General features: G+C 42.0%; 1 protein-coding gene across 11 annotated transcripts in view; it reads left to right on the top strand.

Moving 5' to 3' along the window:
• The window catches only part of HMBOX1 (homeobox containing 1), a 104039-nt gene extending 84464 nt beyond the window's left edge, over nt 1-19575 (top strand). For 6 of the 11 annotated variants that reach the window (XM_030944421.1, XM_030944424.1, XM_030944425.1 and 3 more), the window contains 5 exons: nt 12108-12190; nt 14351-14446; nt 15850-15944; nt 16108-16209; nt 19153-19575. In XM_030944421.1, the coding sequence (XP_030800281.1) occupies nt 12108-12190; nt 14351-14446; nt 15850-15944; nt 16108-16209; nt 19153-19290 (514 nt within the window). In that variant the 3' untranslated portion in view covers nt 19291-19575. The remainder of the gene's footprint in view (nt 1-12107; nt 12191-14350; nt 14447-15849; nt 15945-16107; nt 16210-19152) is intronic. The other 5 variants (XM_030944432.1, XM_030944429.1, XM_030944431.1 and 2 more) reach the window with 5 other exon arrangements.
• Nucleotides 19576-20784: the final 1209 nt, after the last annotated feature.

The following is a 20784-nucleotide window of genomic DNA, read 5'->3' as shown; positions in this document are numbered from 1 at the left end:
GTGATTTCTGTCTCTTCGAGCTTTCTTGATTTGCCTCAGTCCTTCATGATGTTGTTTTTCTTGCGATTTTCCTGTTTAAAGGACACAGAAGGAATTAGGAACAAAAAGTTTGTATTAATCAGCTAAATTGTTACTTTCTCAGGTATTCTAACGTGGATTCAGGAGGCAGGGAAAGCCATGACAACCTTGCCCCACAAACTGTGTGAAGTGGCCCCTGGCAAGTTCAGGCTGCATTTTATGTGGTTGTTCATAATGTTTGGGCTGTCCAGAACAGCTCCAAGGTGAGGGAAGAGTTTCCCCTCCCAGCAGGATTCATCCAACCCATGTGTAATGTTACCCCTGGAACAAACCCCCTGAAGTGATTTGTCAGGACCCAGGACATTCCTCTAACCACCCTGAATGATTTGAAACCCTTGCAAAGAACTCAAAGACCTTAGCACAAAGTCAAAAACACCTGTGCCTTCGATTTTAGTCCATAGAAAATACTACCAACTTTGTGTGAAAATTTACAAGCCACAAAAATTTGAGTAAAATAATCGTTAATCTGTCGCAGAGTAAAAAAATAAAATTTTAAAGTTTTAGAATGGAAGATCAAAAAACAAAATAAAAGAATCTGAGCGTGTCCTGGCCTTCTTCTCCTTCTTGTCTTCCATCTTCTACTAAGATGGTGACACTTTTTAATTAGTTTAAAATAAAAACAAACTGTCTAACATAAGTAATAAGTATTGGAAAATCATTACAAATAAAGTACACATAATTCATAGTACAAAAAGTTAACACCACCCCAAGGGCAATGGCTGTGCCACAACCCAACCTGCTAAACAAATCTCAACAAGTCATAGGAAGAATGTAATAAATAAGAAAAAATCAACAACCCTGAAAAGCAAAACCTACAAATCTCGACTTCTTCTTGAGTGGAAAAGCTGAAAAAAACACCTTTGTAATACCTTGGACGTCATCTCAACCACAAAAACCCAGAAGTGAATGACAGAATTCACTTCCTAAGTGGTCTGGGAAGTGTTCAGAAGGAATTCAGGACCAGGCTGGCACCCTGTCACTCTGCTGCAGCCAGGGCTTTGCTGCTCCTGTCACCAAGGAGGACCCAGGAGCACCACCCAGCCCAGACTGGGTTTATAATTTTAATTTAATTTTAATTTAATCCCAGACAAGAGGATTTTCCCATTCCTGCTTTCCAGAGCTGTGCAGAGCCTTCCTGCTGACTCTTGCTGCAGCTCAGCTCAGAGCAGAGTCCAGCCAGAGGAAATTCTCTGCCATGGAGTAGCAGATGGGAGGTCTTTACACAAGTAATAAAGAGAGTCATTACCAGCAGAAGTGAGGGAGGAAAATTCCGAAGTCAGACTCTTAAGTTGTTGCATCATGTATTTATGGGCTCTTGGTCAGACTGTGGAGCACTTAAAAATGTTTAAATGGAGCACCTGAAAAAATGTTCTATCAGAGAACCATATGGGCTTTAGCCACAAAAGTCATTACCACATCCTAGATTATTGTGGGTTTGTTTTTTTTGTTTTTTTTGGGGGGGAGGTGTTTTTTTTTTGTTTGTTTTTGTTTTTGTTTTTGTTTTTGTTTTTGTTTTTTTTTTGTTTTGTTTTGGTTGGGGTTTTTTTTGTTTTTTTTTGTTTTTTTGTTTTGTTTTGTTTTGTTTTGTTTTGTTGGTTTTTGTGGGTTTTTTTTTGATGATCCAGGTTAACCCAGCCTTCTTATTTGTTTGATTTTCCTTTGGAACACATGTAAGATTTAATTTGTTTTGAATATTTTGCTGTGTGTGAGGAACTCTGTCAGCAGCATAGAAAAAGTGCCTTTTATAATGCTTTTCTCTGGATAGGGAATAGCAGCATCCTCATCTATGTCAGGCTTGGCCTTTTTGGTGCTTTTGTTGCATTGTATCTTTTGGTCACAGTGACTTCACAAGAACTGATCTTCCCAGCTGATGATCTTTTTGTGCCTGTGAAGTTGTTGTTCCCAAAGTGGGTGACCTTGGCTGCTGCACTGTTAAATTTCTGTTCAGTTCTTGCCCTTAGGATTCTCTATTACTTTTTATGGTGCTTCAATTCAGTGTATTGATGTGGCTTCTGACTTTGGTCTCAGCAGATTCATCACCATGTGCAGACTTTCTGTCAGGATCATTAATTGGTTTTGTTTTTAAGATGCTCCAAAGATGATACTTGAGGAGTATCCCTGATTGTTGTCTTTAGTGCCATTAGTTTAATTTTTCAGCTTCTTCTTAGTTAGACGTATCCTTTCTACCCTATCTCGTAATTATACTAATCTTTGTATTTCCCAAAATCATGAGTAATTTCCCATTTGTCACTTTATCAAATACTTTACTAAAAGTCCAAAGATGCTAAGAATAATTAGTTTTTTTGGTCAACAATTCCTCAGTTGTTTTTGGAGCTTTACTACCAGCAGTGTTTAAGTCATGCCTCCTAAAGAATTGTCCCCAGGAAACTCTGCTGATCTTAGTGAGGGTGACAGTGACATTTAAGAGGAAGCACATGGCAAAAACCATGGCTCAGGGCAAGGAGCACAAATCTTGGAGTAAAGAGCTGTGGATTGATTTAATCTGGTTTCTTGACTCTGTATCTTTTAACTTTGCTGTTCTTCTACCTGTAAATTCTTGTAATGATATTAAAGAGTAAGATGAAAAAAGACGATTTCAGAATACTTTTAAAGGAGTTGGTCATCTAGGTATAAAAAGCACTCTTGAAATATGAAACATGATGTTGGTAAATGAAATAATCTTTTGAGTCTTTGGTGCTTTTTCCAAGATAACTATTCACAATCCTGTAGGCAAAAAAAAAACTGTAAAAAAGTTGGATAATAATGCAGCTATTTCCTCTCGCTATGGATGGTGAATGGTCACTGAACAATCTTTAGCAAATAAAGAAAAATATGTTGCTGCTGCCAGGTTTGAGAAAATATTCTTTAAAGATCCCAAAGTTTCCTGATGTCTTAAAATGCCCCTTAAATCTCCTTCTTTGCTGTGTTGTCTACAAAGAACCTCCTCAGGTTGGTCTTGGCACTGTAGTAGTTTAATCCACTGGCATTACTTGGTTCATTCATTATTTCTCATTTTCCTTTGCTTCTGTCCATCTCTTGTGTTGTATTTAGGTTGCAAGGTACAGAATAGATTGATATCTAAAAATGAAATACATTTTCTGCTACCTGGCTGTACAACACTTAATGGGATAACAATTTTGGCCCAGACCTTGGGGATACTGGGTGTTAGGAAAAATATATGTTTCAAGCCCAAAGTCAGACTTCATCTTGACTTCAGGTGCTGGATATCCAGGTGCAGGCTAACTTTAAGTGCTGCAGGAATTGGCCTTGTCTCTGGAGTCCTGTAGGATCCTTTCATTTAGCTGAGTTAATTTTTATTTTCTGAAAATGCAGCAGCAGCTGGAGACTCTGCTGAGCTGAACCAAGTCTGGTCCAAAACTGGAAACTGAAAACAAAAACTTGTGGATTTTTGAGGGAAAATGCTGGTGGTGATGTTGGGAGCTGTCAGTTTATACTGAGATCAACCCCAAATTTCATGATTGGTATTTTTCCTCTCCTGGAGGCTTGGGACAAAGGGAGGCTCCAAGATTCCCATCCAGAAGAACTAAAACTTTACTGAGGCTGAAGTGAGGACAGCCTGAGGGACCTTGGTGCTCACACTGACATTCTTTACACACATCCAGTGTGGTGGTGTTCACAGGGGTCCCAGGACGAGAGAAAAGACAAGAATGTTGACTCCATGTTTAGAAGGCTGATTTATTATTTTATGATATATATTATATTAAAAGTATACTAAAAGAATAGAAGAAAGGATTTCATCAGAAGGGTAGCAAGCAAGAAGAATAATAATGATAACAAAAGCTTGTGTCTGACTGAGAGTCCGAGCCAGCTGGACTGTGATTGGCCATTAATTAGAAACAACCACATGAGACCAATCACAGATCCACCTGTTGCATTCCACAGCAGCAGATAACCATTGTTTACATTTTGTTCCTGAGGCCTCTCAGCTTCTCAGGAGAAAAAATGCTAAGGAAAGGATTTTTCATAAAACATGTCTCTGACACATCCAGGGCTGAGCATCCCACTGAAGCAGAGTTTTGAGGCAGGGATAGGCTGTTCTAGGAATACTCAACCAAATGACCTGAAAACTGAGCTCTGCCTCTGCTGAGTGGAATATTTTGTTCCAGCAAGCAAACAAAGATGTTCTGAGTAATGTAAAAACTCAAGTTTTGCTATTTATTTATGTTGCCATATAAAGCCTTGGAATCCTCTGTTGTCCTGTGAGTGGTGTGTGTAAAACCCTCAGTGTTGATTAGAGTTTGTCTGGTTGGAATTGTGGGTCAGCAGCAGCAGAACAGCCCTTCCCAGTGGGTGGGCCAGGGCTGATTCCTGCAGGAACTCATCCCTCCTTGGAGATGTTTCACCCATGGGCTTGACCCTTTGCTTGTGAGGACCAGATAATCCAAAATACAACTGAAATAAATAATTCTTGCCCTGTAGCACGTTAAAAAATGAAGATGAGATATTTGTTTCACAGTTGTTTGCAGGAAGGTTTTGTTTATCACTCACAAAGTCCAGCGGATTTAATGCACATAAATATCCCTGCAGCATGGAGGTCTCCATTTAAATATTTCAAGTAAATAAAAGAGAACAAGAGATCCTGTTATTCATGCTTAGATGCCTTGCTAGGAAGCGCTTTGAAGATGCTGTTTGCTTACACAAACCAGCAGGACAATTCTCACTTTATCTTGTCTCGATGTGTTGGTTACTTGCTGGCTTCAAAAAATATCCACTTTTATTTTATGAACAATTTAGTGAACTCTGTTGGCTTTGAGAGTCTGATGGTGCCAGTAAATTTAAGGACAGGTTTAAGGATATTCAAAATCTCAGCTGTCAGTGTCTTCAGAAATGTCCACTTTTATTTTATGAACAATTTAGTGAACTCTGTTGACTTTGAGAGTCTGATGGTGCCAATAAGTTTAAGGATAAGTTTAAGCATATTCAAAAACTCAGCTGTCAGTGTCTTCAAGGTGCCTTAAGCAAAAAGTACCTGTGTGTGTTTCAAATTGCTGCAAACTCCAAATCTTGCCATTCAGGAGAGGCCTGTTGGGTAATTTCAGAAATGCTCTTATCACCAAATCCAATTAGAAGGAAGAGCAAATCGCCACCTCGGATGTCTTAACTATTCTTTTTTTTAATTGTTAATTATCTCGACAGTAGGGTGCTAGAGATTAGGAGGCACAGATTATCTTTTGCAAGTACAAGGCTTTCAGAGCTATTATCAATGAATTCTGTTTCTAAACAAATTTTAGGATAATATGAATAGCTTGATAGGATTGTGGTCCTTGAGACCACTGTCAAAATTCTGAGAAAGTGATGTTGAAAGAATGAAAACCTCGTTGTTCTATCAGCTTTGAAGGTCATCCAGCTTTACCCACTCCCGTGCAAGGTGTATTTTTGGCATTTTAATCTGTGTGGCAGAGGAGATTCCTGCTAAGAAACATCAGTGAAATGCCTCTCTTGGAGTTTAGACAGCGACTTGTAAAGCCAGAATTGAGAGTCAGCTCTGTTGTGTGAGGGTTTTTAATGTGTGCTGACATGGCTCTGGAATTTATGTATGCAGACACGTCCTGAGGTGTGAAATAATTTCAGTTTCTCTCTGTCTGGTGCTCTGAGTGATCTAATGCTGGTGAGATCTCTCCTCTAGATTTGCACTTGCAATGAAAAGAAATCCAAGAATGAAACATTTCTTAGAGTGAGAGGCTTAAAAACTGTGCTGTCCCTGGACAGAGTGTGGCCATACCCTGGGCCTGAAAGGTCAGGTGGGGAATGAGAGAGATTATTAAAAAATGAGAATTTTTACACTTTGTTTCCAAAGGTGATATAAAGTTATGGTAGATTCTGCACTGGATAAACTCCCAATTTTTTATGTTGTGGCTGGATATGTGTGCAGGTTGGACAGAAGATCTGGGCTTAATTCTGGGCTTCCAGAATTGCTGAGAGACCTCTTGTCAGTGCTGTAGGAGGGGTCAGGCTACAATTCTGCAGTGGTTTCTCCATTCCTTTAAATCCATGGACCTGTGGAATCCATTGGCTAAATGATGGTGCTGTGGAAAAAACAGCAGAGAGCTGCAGCCATCGTGTTTGTCAGTGGGTTTTTTTCTTAGATTTGTTTTGCTGCTTAGGTCTGGTTGAGCTGATGCCTCAAGTGGAAGTTCATCCTGAGAGCTGCACTTCCCATCCTTGCCTGGTTATGTTTTGCAGTCCTGGGGGAAGTTCTCAGCTCCCTCAGAGTTTATCTCCGGAGGGGATATCTTTGAGCTTTAATTTTGCTGTCAAAAATAAAAATGACTTTATATCATGGGTTTAGTTGACACCCATGTCGTTACTAGGGAATCAGTAGAAATATCAGGAGATAAAACTGGTGGTGTCATCTGCTGACCTCACTGAGAGTGGCATTAGTGATATTCTTGGCCAGTATTTACTGGGAAATAAACCAGCCATTACACTTTCTGACGAGATTGTGCTCTGAATGTCACTCCTCTGACAGTCTGTCTCATGCCACGCTGAGATAAGATCTCAGGCACAGATGACAGACTAACTTCAGAAATATTTCCATTGATTTGACAGCCTGAATAATAGTTCTGCTACAAGCCACAAAGGCTGGAACAGTGACCTCTGGCTGCTGGGTGATACTGGGGTGATAAATGTACTAATGAGAGATAAATAGGTAACTACATTTGAGTGTTTTCTGTACCTTGTCAGTGGAAAGCAGAGGAACTCATGGGAGGGAAACCAGATAGGGAGCTGAAATTACAGGCATCTTATCAGAGCCAAAGGGGCAGCTTTCACCTCATGTATTTTGAGACACCAGAGAATTTGGCAGGGAGCTCCATCCCTGGGGACAGCACAAGCTTCTGTTCATCCACAGGGGTGGGAGCTGGACAGTTCTGCTTTTCCATCCCTCTCTGGGCTGGTGGCCCAGCCTGTGGCTCTGGCTTTGCTTTCAGCATCCCTTGGGAGAGGATCTTTGGGAGCTGCTGTGGAAGGAGCTGGGCCCAGCTGCCTTTTCAGCCGTGTCCTCCCGCCTCCCTTGGCTGCACAACCGCTGCTCTTGGCATGTGTGGGGTGCTGGACCAGGGAGGCAGCTGGGCACAAAACATTCCTGCAAAAAGGGAATGAAGGAGAGGATGGGATCATTCCCTTTGCTCTGTGATTAAATTGTGTTAAGCTGGACTGCAGCCTGAAGATGAATCTCCCATTTCTGGAAGTGTCCAAGGCCAGGCTGGGCTGGGCTTGGAGCAACCTGGGATAGTGGGAGGTGTCCCTGCCCATGGAAGGGGGTGGGAATTACAGAGGGTCTTCAAGGTCCTTCCAGCCCAAACCATTCTGTGACTCTTTGGTCTCCAGCAGAGGAGTTGGAGCCCCACAAGAGTGCCAGGATATTTCCCTTGCAGGTGAAGCTCCCTGCAAGGGAAATATCCTGGTGGAAGTGGGAACCCAGGGATGCAAACACGAAGTGAGGGAGTGAGCTTGCAGCATGTCTGCTGTTCTTCAGTAAATACCCATCTGTGTATTCTTGCCTCCCATTAATTGCAAGGTCAGTTATCCTTCCTCCAGTGAGGGTGATCTGTGTCCCCATACCTGAGTGACCTCTCCTGAGAGTGACTCAGCTGCAGCAGCACTGTCAGTTGTTACCTGCAACACATTTGAGCCTCTCCACTCCCACACTTGGAAGTTTTAACCATTAAGTCCTGCTGTCAACTAAGCATTTGCTCAACTTGGGGTTTTTTTGATCAGTTTTGGGGGGGTTTATCTCTTTCCTTATCTGGAAAAGCACTGACCCCGCCCATCCTTCTGTGGTTGTCATTTCAGACACTTCCCTGGCAGCTGCAAAGCTGATAGGAAGCAACAAAACTTCCACTGTGGATTATCAGGAACACTAGTGAGGCATTGCTTAATGCATCTGATATCTCAGCCTCGAGAACAGAAGGGGAAAAAAAAATGATTGGCAGCTATTGCAGGAATTCAGAGAGGGGCACCTTGGTAAAGAGCTGGGGGGAGACTTCTCCTTCCATTACAGAGCCCTGGGCTGAGATGGATTCCCTCTCCATCATTGTCCTAAGCACATTATCCCTGAAAGAAAGAGGGTTTCTCTGAATCTGCAATTTTTCTAGGCTTCAGTGTTATTGAAATGAAACGGCTTCAAGGATATCTACATTCTTTACCATCATATGGATTCTCATCTCATGTAAATTATTTGGCCACTTTTCATTTTAATCCTCCACTGTCATTTTCTACAAAAGAGATCATTTGGTTTGTTCATGGAAGGTATTCAGCTGACAGCTGCCCTTTGTCTAGAAAGCAGTGTGCCTTTGCAGGAGTTACTTGTGCCTGCTCCTTTTCTTTTTTTCCTTCCTTTTAACTTCATATGGCTTCATATTTTTCATCTGTAGCTTTCAGAAACTTTCCAGACTGTGAACAGGTTTGTGGCTGTGAAGGGAATTTCAGACATTCTGCATTCTTTCCCTGTGTACCTGGTGATAAGAAACAGAACTAGAGGCAGAATAATTAATTTACTGCAAGAAGAACTGTAGTCCAAAAAAAATCACAGTGTTTTCACAACTTCTACATGAGCAAACAAAATAGTCACTGATGAGGTCTTGAATTTTTTTCCATGGCTTTCTTATCTTGAACACTTAATTATTCTCATCTGCTTCTCAGGAATCACAGAATCATATAACCATAGAGTCATTAGGGGTAAAAAAGACCTTTAAGATTATCAAGTCCAACCATCAACCAGCATCGTGTTCACCACTAAGCCAGGTCCTCAAGTGCCACGTGGTGGGAGGTTTAAAATGTTGTGTTTTGTCACAAGACCTCGATGGGATGGGGGTGAAATGTGATGTGTTGGTATGCAGAGTTTATGCACAGGGGATTTGGAGGCAGAGGGGGAAAATCAGCAATTAGGGTTGGATATTTAGGGTTACCTGGAGCTGTGAGACCTTTTCCTTTCAGGGTATGAGCTCTGATAAAGCCACTAAAAGCACAGTGTGGTCATGGAGAGGAACAGTATGGCCTCAAGAATGGCCTTAAGCTCAAGGGGGGTAGATTTAGGTTGGATTTTGGGGAGAAATTCTTGCCTGGGAGGGTGTGAGACCCTGGTTGCCCAGGGAAGCTGTGGCTGCCCTTGGATCCTTGGACGTGTCCAGGATTGTGTTGGGGCAACCTGGGATGGTGTCAGGTGTCCCTGCCCATGGCAGGATGTTGGAACTGAATTATCTTTAAGGTCCCTTCCACCCCACACCATCCTGGGATTGAGTTCTGAGGAGAAGATTCAGTTTTGGGGAGCACAAGTTGAGGCTGGCCAAGAATGTGTGGGGGAAGGAGAAGTCCCATCATTAATGAGGATTAGGAATAGTCCAGCAGGGGAAGGAGAGGCAGGTTCTAAAATTACTGTCAGCTGCAGAAACAGAGTTTTAACTGCTCCACTGGTTCCCCTTCCAGCTGGTGCCCACTTGGCTTTGGGATCCCCACAAAAAGGACCAGGACAGCTGTGTGAGAACTCACTGAGATTTTTGATGCTTTTTCATAAATCAGAGATTTAGGATGAGAAGAATTTCACATTTTTAGTGAGGATTTCTTCTAAACATTTGTTGTAGAAATGTTTAGACATTTTACGTGAAAAGATGAGAAATTCCTGTTTGAATTCAAAGAAACCATTTCAGAATGATGAGAAATGTCAGGCAAATTAATTGGTTATAACTTAGTTGTAAAATGTTAGAGATAAGAATTACTACTTTAGCAGTTTCTGAATCACAAAAATGATTGGAATACACAAAACTCCCTCATTTGCTAGAAGAGGTGTCTCATTCCTTGTGCAGTTCTGGAAGTTTGCTCCATCACAGGGAGATTTTCTGTTATCCCAGAGAAATGTAAGCATGGGCTGAAGTTTTGTTGTTGGTAGAAAATATTTTTCTTATATGTTGGAGGTAGCAAAAGCCTGGCTGTGGCTTGGGAAAGGGACAGTGTTGAGTTAGGTGACAAGAAAAGGGTCACCGGTGGCTCTGGTGTTGTCTTTGCTGCTTTAATTAGTATCTCAGTTTCTTGAATTAACAAGAACGGGCAATTCAAGGTCACCCTGATTGATAATTTTATGTATTTTGTGATTTCTTCCATGAATGTTGTTTTTTGTACTTGTGGTGCTGTTTAGGACTCCAGGGCAGGCAATATGTTCATGTCAATAACAGAGCAGCAGTTTTCAGCTGTGATCTCTTGATGTTCCTTTATCTCAGGGTGCTTAGAAGAGGAAATGATTCTTGGCTGTGGGCAGAGGGCAGTGCTCTGTAGGTGGGAGAGCTGAAATATTGTCATGGGGCTGCTGAACTGGGATCCTGAGCTTCTGCTTCCATCACTAGCTACTGGAAAAAGCATTTTCTGCTCTGTTTTCCAAGCTCTCCATTCCCTAAAAATGCACCTTTGTACAGAAATTTGCAGGTTGAGATGGACACACACATCACTTCAAAGGCTGGAATCACACAAAGGGATAGACATGGAAGGGGGGAGAATGCTCTTGAAAAACTACCATGTCCAGAGGGCCTGATGTTCATTCTAAATTCTCATAAAGCTGAACAAAGACACCAGGCCTGTGTCAGGGAACTCCTCCTTTGATTCCTCAGTCACCTTCATTCCAGCAATTAGTTCATTCTAGTAGTGGCTGACAAACTCCCAACTTTTCCAACACTTGAAGTTTAAGGCAGAGCTGCCCTTCATTTGGAGAAGATTGAGCTATTCCTGTGCTTCCATTTGCTCTCTCCCAGCAGATCACCTGGAAGTACATGGATGGTGCAACTCTCTGAGCTGATGTGAGATTTCTCTTACTCACTGAGCAGCAACTTTGAATAGGACCCCTTTTTGGGCATAGCTGTGACTGTAAATGGCTCTGTGAGCAGGGGGATGAAGAAGTGGCACCTCAAATTCAACCTGAGTGTTCAAAAGTTTAGACAGAAACAGTTCCTGTATGGAACAGAATCTGGATTTCAATAGAAAGTAACTGGGGCCAATCTACTGGATGAATAATGGAAAATAATAATTGCCTCAATATGCCTGAATCTCCTATTACCAAATGATCTACAGTTAAGGAAATAAATATCTTATTTTCAAATCCAGAGCAGCTGTCCAACAGCCGGGCCTGCTGCTGATCAAAGTTGATAAAAGAAATCCTAGGATTATATATTATGGATAATCTACAGGAAAAACAGTGGTAGTCCCTGCTTGTGGTGTGATTAGCAGAGTCCATTGAAGAAAACAGGACTTTTTGTTGGTTTTAATGCAGATCTGATAAGCTCTGTGGAATGTAAATCAGTTCATTAAAATTTGCAGAACGGTTCAATGAGGTAAAAGAGGAAACAGTTTTAACTTTTATAGGATGTTTGCTGCATATAAAGTACAATAAAATCACAATTATTAAAAAAAATACTGTTAGAAATGTGCTGTACTCAATGTGTCGTTCTGTGGAAGATTGAAGAATTTTGAATTGTGTTTTAAAAAAACAATCTGACTGTAGAAATCATCCTAGGTAATTTCATAGTATCTCCACACCACATCTCTCTCTGCAGTATTTGTGGGGTTTTGCATAATACAGATATTAAAATATGTATGGATGTGTATATATTAACAAATATATCAAAATAAATGTTAAACAGCTCCTTCTGCCTAAGCTGGGGGTGTGTCAGGGGATAAATAATAAATAAATGATAGTAAAGTCAAAGGCCTGTGGTGTCTTGGAGATGATGCTTCACTTGACAATTAACTCTGATATCCATGGAATTGCCTACATTTTTGGGTGTCTTAGTACAATATTCTAAATTCTGAGATAATGCTCATTTATCTGAGGGATTTGGGAAGTTTCCTTCATTCCATGTGGACATAAGCGCAGGCTTGTGTTACTTTACCATAAAATTCACTGTGGTACCTTTGGAGGAGTGATGCATAAATCAGCAGCTGACACCTTTTAGTGGAGCTGCTTTGAAACCTTCATGCTCTGATTTCTTAAGGAAAAAACTGAGATTTTTTTTCCCCTTTTGCAGTTACTTCAATGAGAACCAATATCCCGACGAGGCAAAGAGAGAAGAAATTGCCAACGCCTGTAATGCAGTTATACAAAAACCAGGTGAGGAGCTGCTGGGGCGTCCTTCCCAAAAACAAAGAGGTTTCAGCATCTTGAGTTGTCAGACTGATATTTGCAGAATCACAGAATCATTTGGGTTGGAAAAGACCTCCAAGGTCATCAACCTTTGACTGATAAATCAGGTTTTTGGAGGAAGAAGGAGCTCAGCTCTCCTGTTTTTCAGTATTTTACAGCTTCCAGACATGGATCTCAGATTAGAACCTGGGTGTGAATGGAGGACCTTATCTTTAGGTCAACAAGTTGCATTTTCCCTGTTTCTGGAGAAATTATACTTAGGAGAGGAGCATGAATATTCAGTGTAGTGTTAGTGGATGCACCTGCCTTTGCTTAGTTTTGCTAACCAAACATTTACATAGATTTCAGAACTTGTGTTTTGGATATATTTAGATTTCTTACAACCAGAATAAAAATTAATGAGAAGGCAACTAAAGTGTGAGTCACGCACATGGAATCACAAAATTATTTAGGATGGAAAATCCTCTGGGATCATTGAGTCCAACCAAGGCCAGCACAGATCCATGTCCTCAGGTGCCACAGGAATTTTAAATCCCTCCAGGGATGAGGACTCCACCATCTCCCTGGGCAGCTGTGCCAGGGCTGGACAGCCCTTTCCAGGCAGGAATTGTTCCCAGTATCCAACCTGAGCATCCTTGGTGCAGCTTGAGGCCATTTCCTCTTGTCCTGTCCCTGTTCCCTGGGAGAAAAGATGGATCCCCACCTTTTTATCCTTTCAGGGAGTTGTGGAGAGCTGGGACTGTCACAGGATAGCTCAGGGTCAGACAGTTTAGAATGGAAGTGACCTCTGGAGTTCATCTGATGAGATTGTTCAGTTTTCAGTATCTCCAAAACCAGAGCTTTTCCCGCCTCCAGGCCTCTGTTCCACAATTTTGAGCACTCTCATAGCAAAGTGCTTTTTCCCTAATACCTGCTGAAGTTTTCCCTGAAAAATCCATCAGTTAAGAGGACCAGAGAGCTGAGGATTTGATTCCTGGCTGTGTAGCTGGTTTGTGGAGCAACTTGGAACAAAATGCTGCAAGGCCATGTCAGAGAGCAGTAAAATACTGCCAGTGCTGCTGATGCAAAGCATTAGGCAGCAGCCAAGCTATCAATTTCCAGAGTTTTCTTTCTTTCACTTGTCTCATCTCTCCTAACGTATTGAAGTGTGCAGATTGCTGCAATTACATGGGTGTTTTGTATGCTGAATAAATAAACTTTGGGAAGGAGTCAGAAGCAGGGGGGGCTCAACCCTGTGTAGCCTGCAGAGGTCTGAGGATGCAGATATGGGGAATATTTTATATAGGGTCAAGAGGAACTAAAGAGGTTTCCAGGATGTCCTTGGAATACTGAATCCTTCCAGTCTTCCCTTATTTATGCTGATGACCAGATAAAGGCATAGTTTTCTGTAGCTGCGTTCTGTTTTTTGGGAATTTTTTATTGGTTTAAGGGTAAAAATCCAGGTTCCAGCATCCACCCCGGTTCTCCCAAAAGATCCTGAATGTCCTGGCACAGCTGGGAGGGTGTGATGGGTGCTGAGAGAAAGGAAAGCAGATTGCAAGGATGACACAAAACCCCTTCATTCATTTTACTGCTGTATGAAACAGTGAAGTGTACCCTTGTGACACATAGTAAGAGAAAGATCATCCCAGGGATGAGGTTTGTGGCAGGAATTTCAGTTTTTGGAATCTCAGTTTTGTGCTCAAACTGGAAAAGCAGCCCTTCATTCTCCCATGGCTCTGGATTGAGTTGGTTAAAGCTGCAAAGAAATTCCTGTAATTCAGATTTTTAAAAAGCAGAAGAAAAAAAGATATTTGGCAGTTAGTGCCACAGCACCTGGACATGGGAATGTCACCCACATAAAGTTCACTTTTTTCTCAGTTATAATAACTTACCAATGCTGTTTGTGTTTCAGGGGTTTATCCCACAGATTCCCAGAATTGTTTGGGTGAGCAGGGACCTCAAAGCTCATGTAAAATTCCAATCCCAGAACAGGGACAGGGACACCTCCACTATCCATCCCAGGTTGCTCCAAGCCATGTCCAGCCTGTTCTTGGACACTTCCTGGGGATGTGGCAGCCACAGCTTCTCAGAAACCCAGTGAGTAACACCACTGAAATATTATTTTTCCCTCTGTTGCTTTCCTAGGAAAAAAATTGTCGGATTTGGAGCGAGTTACCTCCCTCAAAGTGTACAACTGGTTTGCCAACAGGAGGAAGGAGATCAAGAGAAGAGCCAATATTGGTAATGTATCACAGAGCCTGCCTGCAGGGCTTGGGGTTTGCTCAGGAGAGGTGGCAATTACGTAAGAATAAATTAGTGAAAACACCAGAGGTGCCAACAGCCTCGGGAGAAATGTGGAGGAATTATGAGAATGAGTCCCTTGCTGTTCCAGATTTTTTTTGTGAAATGCGTGTAATTTGTAGAATTCTGTCATCAGTGCAGGAAAAAGTGATGCAGTTACAAAGTTTTACTGGAAGATCAGCTTTAAAAAGCAAAGAGAGAATTTTATAGGTGGAAGGAGAGTTGCATTTCCCTCCTTTGAGTATCCAAACTCAAATCCAAAATGAAACCTCAAAATTGTAAATAAAGGAGATAAAGATGTTGGCAGGTTCACAAACTTAGTGTGGTTTTTATCCTGGTTATACCTCTGCCCCTGACAGCTTTCCAAGGTTTTGCCCAGGGACAAGTGGCTGGAAAAAAGCCACATTTTTTTGTTGATGATCAGGAAAAAACAAAAGTCACTTCAGAGTTAACCCTGTGGGTTCTTAGCTGATAGTAAGGAAATCAAAAGTGTCTCTGCACTTGTAGGAAGGAGACTCTGTAATGTGGATAAGATATTCTAAGGAGAATAAATCACCTCAGTGATTTATTATTTTGTGGATTCAACAAACTCCTGCCATTCATAAAAAGTTTGATGCCCTTACTTAGATATTATGCAGAATTACTTTTGCAACACATGGATGAAGACACAGACATCCATATCTACTTATTTCCAGTATTTTTAATTATTTCAAATGTTCCACTACTTTGCCTTATTTCTGAATAAGAAAAATGCTGTCTTATTACACCATTTAACACATTACTGAAGTTTAACTACTTTTATTTTTCTACAAGTAAAAATGGTTTCTCAAAGGAATGGGGGAATAAAGCAAACTTAGTGTTTGGAGAGGAGGTTTTAAAAGAGATCAGAAAGAATCAAGGGAAGCTTTAGATATATGGATCCTACTGGAAGATGGATTTTTTTGTTTTCAAATCCCTGAAGTGCTTTCAGAAATTTCTCGCATCTATTTTCAGACATTCCTTACCCCCTTGAGTCCTGCCAGTCCAAACTATGGAGGAAGATTTACGGGGAATGCCTTTGTCACCCAATACCTTAGAAATGACACTGATTTCTGTTAGGACTGGCTGGAAGACAGGGATTTTTCCAGGGTTAGGGTTAGGGTTGGCAGGGAAGGATTTCAGGCAAACCAGTGTTTGTACCTGTGCTACATTCCCAAATGTTGGAGAGTGAAGAGGAAAGTGCTAAGAACTAACCCCGTTCTTGCAGTTATTCTAACTTCTTGAAAAAGGGAAAAAAACCCCTGAGTTACTTTAACTTCTCCAATGCATCAGATAAATGAGGGATCCATTTGCTTTTTTCGAAGAAGCAGCAATCCTGGAGAGCCATGGAATAGATGTACAGAGTCCAGGAGGTCACTCCAACAGCGACGACGTGGACGGCAACGACTACTCAGAGCAGGTGAGCACTGGAGCCTGGTGGCCCAAACAGGGAGAACTCAAACACCTCAAAAGGCCCTTTTCCCTCTTGAAAATCCTGTTTTGTTTGGCTTTGGTGTCATTGTGATGGGGAGAGGGTGAGAATATCCAGTATTGACCCACGTGGATTTGTTGCCTCACAACAGGACACTTGGCAAGTACGCAACGGGGAGGAGGAGGGACGATGTTCCGAGGGAGGCAGAGAAGCAGAGAAGGTAGAAGAAGACAGGAGGATCTGCTCCAAACAAGCAAGTTACACCCCTCACACCACACACAATGTCTGAGACATGGCAGGAAAGCCTCACCTCAGCCAGAGCCCTGCCATACCCACGCTCTCCTTCCTTGTCACTCTGAGTTCCCCTGCCTCAGGAAGGGATGGACAGGTCTTTCACAGTCCTGTGTGTTAGGCACCAACAATTATCCGTGAAAAACTGGGCACCTCATGCACCTCTGATTTCTTTCTGCATGAAAGGCCCTGTTCTAGCCAGGGCCACCCCTGCTGTGAGCTGCTGACCCGGCCCCAGACATGAGCAGGAGGGAGCCCTGCCCAGGAGCCTTCAGAATTCCTTGTGCCAGCCTTTCCCAGCAGGATTCTGAGCACTGAGCACCCTCCTGGGAGCTCCTGAGCTCCCTCTGTTCTTTCAGGAGCTTCTCAGGATCACCCCTCAAACACTGACAGACAAAGGGTGAAGGGTGGGGGGAGAGGATTTGATTTACTGAGCTCTGACCTTTAAATGGCCCATTCCATATTGTTCTACAAGAGTGTGCCACTATTTGGATTGTTTACATATTATCTGTCTTTTTTGTTTGTTCGTTTGTTTTTGCATTTTAATTCCTGCCTGTTCTCTCTTTTTCTTGGTTATTTTTAACCCTTGACAGCAACTTCTTTTTTAAATCCTCTTAGCAAAAAAATACCCCTTCCCATATTCTGATCCCTCACCTACCCTAAAGTTGGTGACCCTTCCTTCACACACCTTCCTGACAGGTATTCTATCCTCTTCCCAATTTTCCCAGTGTTTGCCAAGCCCCCATGGTTTGGAACCAGTGATTCAACCAGTTCACTCCTGCTTTTGAGAGGAGATATTTCTGTGCTACCCCACAGCTGGGCTGGATGACTTTTCCCTGCCTCTTTTGGGAGAAGCTGGGAGTTCTCCCTCTGCAAAGGCTGCTGGTGGAGTGGAACAGCAGCTGAGTGTCCTGGAATGAGTCCCTGGCACACTTGGCTCTGGCCCAGTGCAGCAGATCCCTGGCAGAGGCATCCCCAGCTGCTCTGCTCCTGATGGGGATTGAGACCCTTTTTGTAGGTCAGCACCCGCAGATTTGGTGGGACCAACTTTTCTGGCTGTCAGTGATGAGAGGCTGCTCTGTGACTGCCATAAAATATTTAGAAACCACTGCCAAGCCCAGAAAATTCCCTGACAGACAGACAGGACTGGAATATTGAGGTGGAGCATGATGTAGACTCCTGAATTATGTTTTTCTTCTGTGCATTAACCAGCATACTTTGAAAAGAGAAATAAATGGGTTATTAAAATTTAAAGATCTTTATTTAGAGGCCTTAGAAGTTACATTTCTCAGTAATCTGGGCTCCTCTACGAGGTGTAATTAGTCATCAGCAGCAAAGCAGATTAAATGGCAAGTTCTCCTGATGACCATTTAACATCCCTTAGCTGTTAAACCCAGAAATTCTGTTTTTCACAGATACACTTAAACTCTAATAAACTTTAAAACACAAAGTTCATCTAAGTACTGACAAAGTGCCTAAACCCCTGATTTTAGGGCTCTGTGTTTGTACCATGACAAAGATTTCTGAGAAGCCTTAAAATTTACCAGACCCTTCTAATAAATGAATGAATCCTTCTAAATAACCTCAGGATTTTACCAAATATTGGCTTTTTTTTTTGTCCTCTTCAACATTTGCCACCCATCATCTTAATTTAAAAATACTCTATGCATGTTTTAAATTTTAAATCACGCAAGTTCATCACTTGAAGGCTGTTGGGAGACTGATAAATGTTTATCATTTCCTTTCTGTAAATGGTAATAATTTAAAAATCCAAGATCAGATGGGGATAACTATTAGTGCCCTGTTAAAGAGGGCAAAGCACCATGATTTTTCCCCGAATTCCCTATTTGATTTATGGTGGTTCCAGTCCCCTTCAGTCACTGGTTTTCTTAGCATTGGAAGAGTTTTCCAGCATCTTTTCCCCTGTATCTGTGTGAATTCAATGTTTCAGAGGATGCTGACTTGGACCAAGGCTTAGGCTTGGTTTGTGTCATGGTTCTAGTCAATAATAGCAGTTAAAGAAAAAATACTTCTCTAATGTGTATAGAATTATTTCATTCTAGTAGCTTCCAGCTTCTGGAAGTCAGTAGTTTCAAGAGGCTTCCTGAGTTTCCATAATTTCTAGCAGACTAATTTCCCCTGGATTTGTCAACCATACACCTTTTAAAGCTATTTTTACTTTTGTCTGATGTAAAAATCAGTGAATCCTGAACTGAGCTGTGCTAAGGGAGCAGTGCTTCCCACTGCTGCCTTGGATTACATTATCATTCCAGCGAGTGTCTTTGATTATTAGATCATAAAAAACCATGGACAATTGTCCTCTTGTTTTCCAATTATTTGTAATAAACATTTATCATATCAACCATCAGCCATTTCTTCCCCAAACTGGAGGACTTGACTCTGTTTAGCTTCTTCTCATGAGGAAACCTTTTCCCTTGGGATGTTTCTTTTCTCTGCCTTTTCGATTTCTGTTGCGTCAAATAGAATCAGAGAACCCACAGAATGGTTTGGGTTGGAAGGGACCTTAAAGTTCATCTCATTCCACCCCCTGCCATGGCCATGGATGACCTAAATAGGGTAACCAGAACTGTATATTCCTGCTATAAGCGTGGACCTGTGTCATGCCCAGTCTTAATTTACTTTCCTGACTTAACCTTGTGTATCACTTGTGTCTTTATAATTCAATATTTCCCTCCAGAGCTGGGTCCCTGCTCTCTGCCTTGTTACCTTTTTCTGCACAGTGAGGGAAACCAGTCCTAAACCAGTTCTAAACCAGTCCTAAACCCACGTTATGACCCTGCTCTGTCCCCCCACAATCACTCGGCGCATTTTTTTCCTCCGCTGTTGTTTTTTGGACTTGTGGAATAACCCTGCTTCTCTCTGCTCCTTCCCACATGGTTCCCAGGATGACAGCACTAGCCATAGTGACCACCAAGACCCCATTTCCTTAGCAGTGGAGATGGCAGCAGTCAACCACACCATCCTGGCGCTGGCCCGGCAAGGAGCCAACGAGATCAAGACAGAGGCTCTGGACGACGACTGATGCCAAGAGAGGGGAGGGTCAAAGCAAGAAGTAACTTAGTTTTAGACGTAGCACCTTAGCAGACTTTCCTCAGTCCTTAATATGTGTTCTTACAGTATAACTTTGCAGTTTCTTGTACGTCAGTTAGCTGTTAGGGTCTTGTTCTGTGAAGATGGCATGGTGCCCTCAGCCTTTGCATATACTCTCTCAGTATTAATTCCCAATAAATAATCAATCAACCAACCAACCTCCCTCTCCCGGCCCCCAGTGGCTAGAAAGGTAAAATTAAAAAAAAAAAAAAAAAAAGAAAAAAAAAAGAGAAAAAAAAAATCTTGCTGCTCTGTCTTAGCATTCAAAGTGCTTCCAGGTATTTTAGACAGCCCTCAAGTACAAGTCTTTAGGCTACACTTAAAATCTTGGATAACCTTAGAGATGGTGTTGAAACCAATAGTCCGTACGCTTTCCCTGCCCCGAGACTGAAAGGATGCAAGCTGAGGTAGTGGCACAGGGTCGATGGACACCAGACTGGGAGTATCAACAGAGAGTAAAAAGAACACTTAGAAACCCCACTCCAGCATGGGAATAAATGATTTCCAGCTGCAATAAGCCGTGCCTCACTGGTCATACAGTGACTCCGTTTACTTTTCGGGTGCTGTGCCGAGAATGTCCATTGGAAACACATTCCCACATTTCAGTTGATGCTCACATATTCAGCACAGACATCCTCTGCTCTCACAAGCTGCGTGGCTTAGTGGAGAAGTGCTGCCTTCTGCCTCTGCGACCGTGGTTGAAGCCCAGCCTGGGATCAAATGAAAAATGAGCTGAATGTCTAATGGACAACAGTCCACTTCTCAGAACCGCTGCTCGTTCTTGGCATGGCTGGCAGTGCCTGCTCAGAAGAGGTCTAGACTCTTACCCATCTGTCATTAACAATTTCACCTTTAATTCCTCCTCTCTCACCTTTTCTGTCCCCGCTCTGCTCCCCTCTCCACTTTGCCACTTTCGAAAGCAATGTTTTCCAGGAAGGTTGTTAAGGTCCTAAAATGGGTGAGTGGATTTTTACACGCCTGTGTAAGTAATGCCTACGTCCTGACTAGCCTGAAAGGTTACTGGAGAATTTGACATCTGACCTTTGCTAGATAACCATCAGAGCATAAATATTCTCCTAAATATGAACTTTTTTTGTTTGTTTGAAGGCAGGAGGATCTCTTACCTGAGAAATGGGGTGTGAATGTTTTGTGTTCTCTTTACTCTGTCTTTGTTAAGGTGTGAGAAAGCTATACTGCTACGAGCAATTTAATTAATAATTGGAAGCCATACTGATAATGGATGTGGTAATATTTGTAAAGCAAACCTACTCTAAGTAGCAGGAACTAATGGAATTGTTTTCCTTGATCATATGTAGCACTTTTGTTACTTTTTTCTTAAAGATATTTATATTTGATAAGTCTTTTTTTTATCATTTGAGAATTCCAAATACCAAACAGCAGACTTGCATTACAGAGTCACCCTGCG

Source organism: Camarhynchus parvulus, chromosome 3 (assembly GCF_901933205.1).
Source record: "Camarhynchus parvulus chromosome 3, STF_HiC, whole genome shotgun sequence".
NCBI classification, from domain to species: domain Eukaryota; kingdom Metazoa; phylum Chordata; class Aves; order Passeriformes; family Thraupidae; genus Camarhynchus; species Camarhynchus parvulus.
This window is presented reverse-complemented; position numbering and strand designations above follow the sequence as displayed.